General features: G+C 45.8%; 1 protein-coding gene across 2 annotated transcripts; it reads right to left on the bottom strand.

Annotated features, from left to right (window-relative positions):
- Positions 1-318: 318 nt before the first annotated feature.
- Positions 319-7,724, bottom strand: LOC147623937 (uncharacterized). 2 transcript variants are annotated; one of them, XR_015269234.1, is made up of 10 exons: positions 6,132-7,724; positions 5,883-5,925; positions 5,675-5,750; positions 5,549-5,594; positions 5,354-5,452; positions 5,201-5,269; positions 4,702-5,038; positions 3,777-3,931; positions 1,280-3,631; positions 319-569 (listed from the first exon to the last, which is right to left on the bottom strand). XR_015269234.1 is itself a non-coding variant. In XM_086820584.1 (9 exons), exons 1-9 carry the CDS (start codon positions 7,707-7,709, stop codon positions 1,379-1,381), a joined length of 4,656 nt encoding a protein of 1,551 aa, XP_086676710.1. In that variant the 5' UTR covers positions 7,710-7,724; the 3' UTR covers positions 1,024-1,378. The 2 variants fall into 2 exon arrangements, 1 of the variants encoding a protein (XP_086676710.1); XM_086820584.1 differs by lacking the exon at positions 319-569 and having other exon boundaries at positions 1,024-3,631.
- Between the last annotated feature and the right edge of the window lie 851 nt (positions 7,725-8,575).

Here is an 8,575-nt window from a genome sequence, read left to right as displayed (position 1 = left end):
ACAATCACATCATCGCTACATCAAGGAGTTGAAGCCATTTACATGGTAATGGTGTGAACATAAGCTAATAATGAGTTTGAATACTCACTCCCTCTTTCAAAGGTATTATCTCCCTAGCATATGTACACACTCTTATGAGTGCATGTAAGTGACCTTATCATGTCACTTCACTTAATACTTTACTCATTCTCATCTATTTACTAGTGCTATGCTACCATCTCTCTCCTTGCTTGTCGCATCTATGTGTGTGTTGCTATGTTCGTCTCCACTTCGAAAAATAATTCACAAGGTTTGGAGCCCTCCAAGGTGGAAGCGAACTCCTGGCCAACATACCGTCTTTCCATCTTGGGCTTTACTCGTGAATCTTTTCCATCTTGGGCTTACTCGTCATGAATCGTAGTACTGGGCCTGATGTCAATCTTGATAACTTTGGAGATTGCAATTAAGGAAAACCAAATGCCACAACAACGCAGAGAAGCAAGGGTCAATCATAATGGCCCAGATCCAGCTGGCTTTCAAACACCATCAGCAGATGAATTCGTGTTGCAGAAAAAGGCAGCCTTAGAATCCTGCTAGTTGAAAACATAAGAGCAACTGACTGAATCAATCACACCACCGAATATAAAAAACATGTAGGAGAAAAATAAGCTAGGAACATATCCTCTTCAATGCATGGACTAAAACTGCTAGGAGTATGTGTTGCAGTATGGTAAGGCTTAAATTCAAGACCATCACGTTACACAGCATTAGAAAAAGCAGTTGCTTCAGAGGGACACTCAAATTCATTAAAATGTGAACACGCCTGGCCTGGACAGTGAGACACTGAGAAAGAGAGAATGTATGCTTTCGTAGGCTTAACAGTTTTCCGAGGCTTAACAGTTTTCCGAATCCAGTACTGGACCAGTCTCAAGACAACTAGATTGACTACTAGAGGAAGTGTTGGGACATTGCCAGCTAGGCTTTACATTCAAGGAGGAGGTCAAACTTCATAAAAACACCCAATAGGCAAGAGCACTCTACACAGCATAAACAACAGCATTCACTTCAAAAAAAAAAAAGAGAGAACCAGCCTACATAATACCATGCCCACACTGCACAGAGTCACTAAGACGAGAATATTCTGAAGGGGGGAATTCATTCATGACCAACTTCCCCACATTCAAAGGTGCAGGTATTGGAGTGTGTGAACAGTCAAAATCCTTCCCTGAGGCTTTGGCAGCCAGTAAAGGGGATGAATACATGTTTACAATCTATACATAAAAGGCTTTGTACAACTCACCAAATTCCACCTTGACAGCTGCATTGCTTGCACCATCAACGAGACGAAGACTTATACAGCTGCTACAATGGCAATTGCAACTTCCTTTTCTCCCTTTCTCTAAAGCTGTAGCACCAAATCGGGCTGCTGAACGTCAGTACCATTAGACTGATCAAAAGGGGATTTAGTGGACGGTAAGCTCACATTTAAATCAGGGGCTGCAGAAAAAGGTAAGGTAGACCCTTCTGGTGGTACCATTTGGGGAGCCATGTACTGCCAAGCCGGGTTTCCAGACTGTGGAATCCCAGCTACTGTGTGGCCTGTAACTTGGAGATGCCTTACGAACTTGGGATCCCAAGACTCTGATGATCCTGCATATAGAGCAGCAGCTGGCATTGAACTGCTTTGCAGTTGCAACTGCTGTTGATACTGGATAGACAAATTTGACTCATTATTAAGCTGCTGCTGCAAAAAGAGTGGGACATTCGGTATATGCTTTTGATTTCCATAACGATAGACTTGTCCATCTTGGAATCCTTGCTGCTGCATAGATGCTAACCTCAGATGTGCATTTTGAGGCTGTGCATATTGTGCAGATTGCACTTGCTGGCTTTGTACAGAATTTCTGGGCACCTGACTCTGAGTTTTCATGCCACCGTTTCCAACAACTGGAACGAGTTCTGGCTGCTGAGCTGGTACCCAGCCAGGCATTCTCTGATCTTCTCGGACCCTTGACGCTCCATTTGAAGTAGGCAAAACAGAAAGACTAACAGCTGAGGGCCCCACAGTTGCATTGGGCTTTTCATGTGACTGATCAAGCTTACGAATGCTTGCATCGAGGTGATCACGGTCTAGTACCTGGCACCCTTCACTATTTCTAGCCTCCACTTGCTGCATCGTGGAACTTCTCCCAATGTTAAACCCTTTCTTCGCCACAACAGCAGCCATGCTTGGAGTGGCTCTGCCACCACGATTCAACATTTCCATTTCATTTCTCTCACTTGCTTCTCTGAACCTCTCAGCTGAAGCTCTCTCAGTGGAGAGTGGAGGAACCTGTTTAGATTGCACTGACTCTACCAGATTGACCTCCCGGGCACCTACATGACTGCTGACAGTGGAGTGTTGAGCATGCACGCTCAGATTACGAGGGGGGATTAACCCTCGTGCTGAGAGAATGTTTTCATAGTGAAGGGAGGAATTGGGCTGTACCGAGTCTACCAGGTTGGCCTCCCGGGTACCCATATGACTGCTGACAGAGGAGTGTTGAGGAGGCACATTCAGATTATGAGGGGGCATTGGCCCTCGTGCTGTGTGAACATTATCATAGTGATGGGAGGAATTGTTCTTGACATTAACTGCTACATTGGAGCTTGCTTCTCCACTCAGATTGCTATTCAATGAGTTTAGCCTGCTCATTTGAGCAGGGGCTCTACTTTCAAATTGGTTGAGAGCAGCACTCTTCATTCCAACTGTTGCATTGTAGTTTGCCTCTGCAGTAGTGTCATTGAGAGAGTTTACCCTGTCCATTTGAGAACCCATGGACATATAAACACCACCTTTATTCAAGAAATTTGCTTCAAATTGAAGACGCCCTGTGTTAGACACTGGTACAGAAGCACTAGAGACCATGCCCTGTTTTAGTCCAGATAAAATAACCTTTGATAAGTTTTCTCTGTTGAACACTCTATCCTCCTTTCCCTTCAGAAGATTGTCCCTATTTGACACACTATCCTCAGTGGATCTTACAATTTCTGGCTGAAAGCTAGCTGGGTGATTAAGGTTCACTGGCGGTTCAGTGCTTGAGCCATTACCTGCTGCTCCTTGGCTTTGGTCGAACTTTACTATGCTTTCCTGATTTATTGGAGAATCACCCTTGATGAGAGGCCTGTTCTCATTTGGGTTTGGCAGCTTCAACATGGGCTGGACACTAGACTGCATATGTGAATGATGATTAAGCTTTGGTAAGCTTTCCTGATTTGATGGAGAATTACCAGCAGGGATGAGAGGTCTATGGTCAGTTGGCAACCTCACCGAGGGCTGGACACTAGACTGCATACGTGATTGATGATCGAGCTTTGTTAAATTTTCCTGACTTACTGGAGAATTAGAAGTAGCGACAAGAGGTCTATTCTCACTTGACATCTTCACCATGGGCTGGACACTAGACTGCACTTGTGACTGCTGTTTACTTGAGGGAGCGAGAAAAATGCCACCAGGGGACTCCCGTTCCCCAACCCAACCAGGTCCAAATGGAAAACCTGGAGGAAGAGCCCTCCGAATTTTTTCAGCTGCAACATTCCAGACAGAGGGTCCTAAATCAGCTGCAAAACGAGCTAAGCTTCTAGCATACGGAAAATCGAGTTGGTACCCTGTCTGCATACATAGAACAATACTAATTAGAACAGGGTAGAATATACAGTGACTGACATGGAAAGAGCTCAGAAATTACTTACTAAAAGCACCATGCCACCTAGGACTCGTATAATTGTTGCAATACATAGGCAGCATACAAGCTTACCGGCACAAATTGCAGAGATTCACCACTAATTGTGGTCAGTAAAGACTCACTTCCTTGAGTGGAGACACTAAATGGCATGTATGTACTCCGTCGATTCTCATCAAGAGCTTGAAACCTTCTCCCATCATTTAATCCCATTGTCCGGAGCAAATACCCTGCAAATCAAACAAGCATCGCTTTATTTGAGTTGGCACAACACACTTTTCAATCCATATGGTAAGCAAAAGACCAACCATAAGAAAAAACCGCTAAACAGAGCTTAACTGTACGAATGTGCCAGGAGTTGCACCAGTCAATAAAGAGTGCTTGTTAAAAGGTTTGCAAATATAAAGGGAAATCAACTTAGTAGGAGGAAAGCAGTGTCACAAAAGCTTGATAGCTTCAGCACAGTCAAGATAGCATCCAACTCTTAGAACCACCTACGCTGGTCCAAACTGATTGAACCAAGCAGGATGACATACTAATTTTATCTAAACCTTCACAAAACCAGAACATAAAAATGCAGTCATCCTTCCGGTCAGTGGAAACCAGACTATGACTTGACAACAGTCCCATAACATCTGCAAATCATAAAATTGCCTCTTACTGAGAAGAATATCAAACAAAAAGGTTACTAGCCTACAACTTAGCTTGGCAACAAGGTTCACCATTTTCACTCCTTCAAGGATCATCTACAGAAGGATAGAAGACCAACGAGGAACTGAACACAAAGACAGAGAAAGAGAGGCTCTACCTTGGTGGCAGATTGAGCACTGAAGCACACAAAGCAACATAACAAATGAAGGGAAAGTAAGAACCAAAGGGTGATCCCACATGCAAAAATGCAACCTTACTCCACACACAAAACACCTGAGGACACAATTAGACTTGACATAAGCATAATGCACAAGAAAAAACTGGACCTTCTTTAGTATGTGCCTTATACCTGATATATCTTCCTGATTGTCTGCTCTGGTTTCACTGGGTGAACCAGTGTAAATGCTTGAACTATGCCTTTCACCAATTCTTCCAGAGGATTCCGGCAGCCCAGCAATAGAAGACTTTCCACCCAAATCGCCTCCTGATGCAAGCGTAACTCCTGAAGCATGGTCTACAGCAACTCGCTCAACCCAAGGCCTTGTGCCAAGTTGTTTCTTGTGAGACTTTTTGGCAAAGGGCCCTCCATTTTTTTGTTTTGGCATAACTTCATCCACCTCCAATATAGAACCTGACGTTTTCAAATCTTCCAAAATCCTCTCAGCAACATCTTTGATAGCACGAGCCTGTAGCACAGCCAAAGTAATGAATCTCCAACTTGGATAAAGCATGGACACACGAATCCCAAATCATTTGCGTGACAAGTGAACTAGAGACAAAAGTGGCCTGCGTAGAAAGACCAAGCTACAGGCAGCTTTAAGAAAGGTGTACAGAAGGAGACAACTTACGTGTCTAAAATACACAGTGCCTTTGCCATTGTATTTCATAGCATTGTTGCAAATCGTGAGAATGTCCCTCTGTGCAAAAGGCAGACAAGGGATGAGATTGTGACCAACCCATTATCATGCTACATATATGTCAGAAAGCCCAGACACGGTTACCTCAAATGGATCGAGAGAGGTGTAATATCCAGACACAATCCTTTTTCTCATGGTACCAAAGTCCATAGGGTCTTTTATAATATCATAGTAATTAGGCACCTGAAATAAGGACTTCCAAGGTGAGCAACGGCCCAAAAAAATCTCTGTTGTGTGATAATCCTGAACGTACTTGCAGAATTTATGAATTATCGATACCTCCTCAGGATCAACCGGCTCAGCAAACACACCAAATTTATCTTTTCTGCAAAATAGAAGTTAAATCCATCAAGAGACTGCAGACAGGAAATTGAGCTCAAGGCAGCACATGGACAAGCATTTTACTTTTGCAATCGGTCCAGGATCCCCTTCAGCAGTTTCTTAGCAGGAACAAACTGAGACGCTTGGGAGTCCGGTGGCTCTGCATTGACAATTAGGAACCTCATCAGGTGAAGGAAACGACAGATCTACACACCAAAATAAAATTATCAAACCAAGCAGCTGTTACAAGACCTCAACAAAAAATGAGCAGTAGTGTGAAGTTGAAGCTAACTTGGAGAGAAGCATGCTGCAGCCGGATCCTTGGAGACTTTGCTCTGTAAAAAAGTTAGCTTAGAGAGCCTGCTCGAAGGTAAAAAGGACGCAGAAACGTTAAATCTAAGGATGAGTCTGTGCATCCAGGCGGATCCATAAAAAGACTTAAGTTTTCTCTAAGTGCAGTTTGAACCTTAGAGAGACACTAACATAGCCAGCTGAAGAGGCTCCTACATGATTTTTTCAGCAGAGATGGATCTTGGCATACCTCCAAATGTGGCTTCAGGACAGGTGCATCTGCAGCTGGCATCAAGCCAGGCCTCGCCGCAGTCTGAGCAAGGCTGTCGTGCTGCTGTTCTCTGTTTCTGTTGACTACCACGTGGCTTACCGTGCTCTCCGAGTCCACAACAGACCTAAGCTTTCGCTTTTTCGAAGGCTTCTGTGCCTCATCCGAGATGGCAGAGGAAGGTGCGGCAGACAAAGATGGCGGAGACTGCACAGGAGCCGGTATGGAAGGAAGAATAGGATTGTGACGGGGGGACGGGGTGGGAAGGGATGGGATTTTGGGACTCTGATGCAAGCCATGGGGCCCTTGAATAGAGTTCGGTGGCAGCTTTTTGACAGGTTCAGAGATCTGATGAGAAAGTGGGAGTTTGTGCTGCTGCTGCGTCTGGATCTTGGGGCTTGCCAAGGCTTGATTTGTCTGTTCCTGCTGATTCTGGTGATGAAGCTTGAGGCGCTTCGGATAAGGGCTTGTGTGTTGTTCTTCTTGCTGCTGGTGTTCCCTCTTTGGCCGGTTGAGGTTGGCCTGTTCTTCCTGCTGCTGCTCTTGCCGCTTAGACCGGCTAGAATTTGCTTGTTCTTCCTGCTGCTGGAACTTGATCCGGTTAGGGTTTGGTTGTTCTTCCTGCTGCTGGAACTTGATCCGGTTAGGGTTTGGTTGCTCTTCCTGCTGACGTTGAAGCTTGATCCGGCCAGGATTCGGTTGTTGTGCCTGCTGCGACTGTCTATTAGGGTTTGTCTGTTCCGGCTGTTGCTGAAGGTTGAGCCGGTTAGGGCTGGGTTGTTCTTCTTGCTCTGGCAAGTGCTGAAAATGGTGTGACTTTTTAAGTGAATGTTGGTGATGCTTCTTGGTGTCTTGGATTTGCTGCAGCTGCTGCCTGGGATGTTGGGGGGGCTTGGAAAGACGCTGCTGTTGTTGCTGATAGTGGTACTGTTGAAGCTCTGATGTGAGCTGTTGTCTTTGTTTAAGGTGAGCCTGCTGTTGAAGTTGCTGGAGGGGCAGGGGGTGAGAGGGAGGGGAAGGTGAGGGGGAAGGAGATGGAGATGGAGATGGAGAAGAAGAAGAAGAGGAGGGGGGAGTGGGGCGGGAATGCTGGTGAGGAGAAAGGGGGGGAGAAGAGGGGGGTGAGGAGGTAGAGTTGGGGACTTTGAGGATGACTTTGAGCAATTTCTTCTTATGTTGTTTGGAGATATTACTGGAGCAAGGGCGAGGGGGGGGGCTAGATCTAGTAGTTGTAGTGTTGGAAAGGGGGTCTGGGATTTTGCGTTTGTGGAAGGAGGGGGAAGAGGAGGATGGTGCAGAGGGTTGGGTTAAAGCAGAAGCAGCAGAAACAGCAGCCTGTGAGGAGAATTGAGTGGCAGCAGAAGTGGGCGAAGCTGAGGGCGCATGAGGAGGGAGAAGGCGATGGTGGAGGGAGTTCTGCTGCTGCTTCTGCTGCAGCATCGTCATGTCCTTGTTGTCCGCCATGAAACCCCCGCCCATTTCTTTCCTGGCTTCGTGTTTGTTCGCTCTTTGCTGGTGCGTTCCTCTCGCCAGCGGTGGCCTTCCCCGCTCTCTCCCCATCTTACGCCACCCTTGTCTGCCGGTTACCCAACTTTTATCGACATCTACTCGTCGCGCGTAACCCTAGCTCCGCCAGTCAGCCGCCACTCGTCGCTGCGTTTCACTGACACGTGCCGGTCTCGCCGCTAGGCTTTATCTGGAAAACTCGACCACCAGTGCCGCGTCACTTTACACGTCAGAGGAGGTGGTCCACGTCAGTGTTTTAATCGATGCGGGAGCCTGGATGTTCGAATGAGCTCCTGACGCGTGGCATTTTCGTTATTAAATGACTGAGGTAAAAACTTGCACTGCTGCCCCATCGTGAGATGCACGTTAATTAGCCCGGTGGACCATCCCGGCGATCCCGCCTCAGCCCTGCACTAAACGCCAAACTGCCACTTGCTCTTTAGTCATTTTTTAAAAAATTAATTTATTTTCCAATCTTTCATCGCTGTCACAGTCGCTGCCACGTACACCCACGTGGCCCCACCACAAAGGAACCTTTCAAAAAGGTAACATCAGTATGGCAACCACTTTGAAATTGACGGTCTGGCAGGGGGGGCACCTTTTTCCAAATCTAACCTTTTTACAAATGAAATGAAACGAACCTTTTTACAAATGAAATGAAACGAACCTTTTTCCCCACATGAAATGAAACCTTTTGCCAAATGAAACAAACCACCAAAATAAAATAAATGGACCCTCGACTTTTTGGACAGGTGGGTCACATTCTTTGCCCGCTTTGCATAAAGGTCTACCTTCCATCTTTCACATCATTCCGAAAACAATTTTGCGTTCAAACTTCGAACTCTCATTCACTTTGCTATCCCCGTGACTTTTTTCTTTAAATTCAATAATAATTATTTTTATTAACTGTTCAAAAGCTA

The sequence above is a fragment of the Cibotium barometz genome, chromosome 26 (genome assembly GCF_041138505.1).
Source record: "Cibotium barometz isolate CiBa-2024 chromosome 26, ASM4113850v1, whole genome shotgun sequence".
NCBI lineage: Eukaryota > Viridiplantae > Streptophyta > Polypodiopsida > Cyatheales > Cibotiaceae > Cibotium > Cibotium barometz.
The sequence above is the reverse complement of the archived record's forward strand: the minus strand, read 5'-3'. Positions and strand labels throughout refer to the sequence as shown.

What these genes read in the sequence shown, in the direction of transcription:
- LOC147623937 (XM_086820584.1), bottom strand. Translation starts at nt 7,709, where the DNA reads ATGGGGAGAGAGCGGGGAAGGCCACCGCTGGCGAGAGGAACGCACCAG. An exon ending in GCACTGTGTATTTTAGACAC is followed by an intron (nt 5,039 to 5,200) that starts GTAAGTTGTCTC and finishes GCTGTGCTACAG; the next exon opens with GCTCGTGCTATCAAAGATGT. An exon ending in AATCTCTGCAATTTGTGCCG is followed by an intron (nt 3,632 to 3,776) that starts GTAAGCTTGTAT and finishes CTATGTATGCAG; the next exon opens with ACAGGGTACCAACTCGATTT.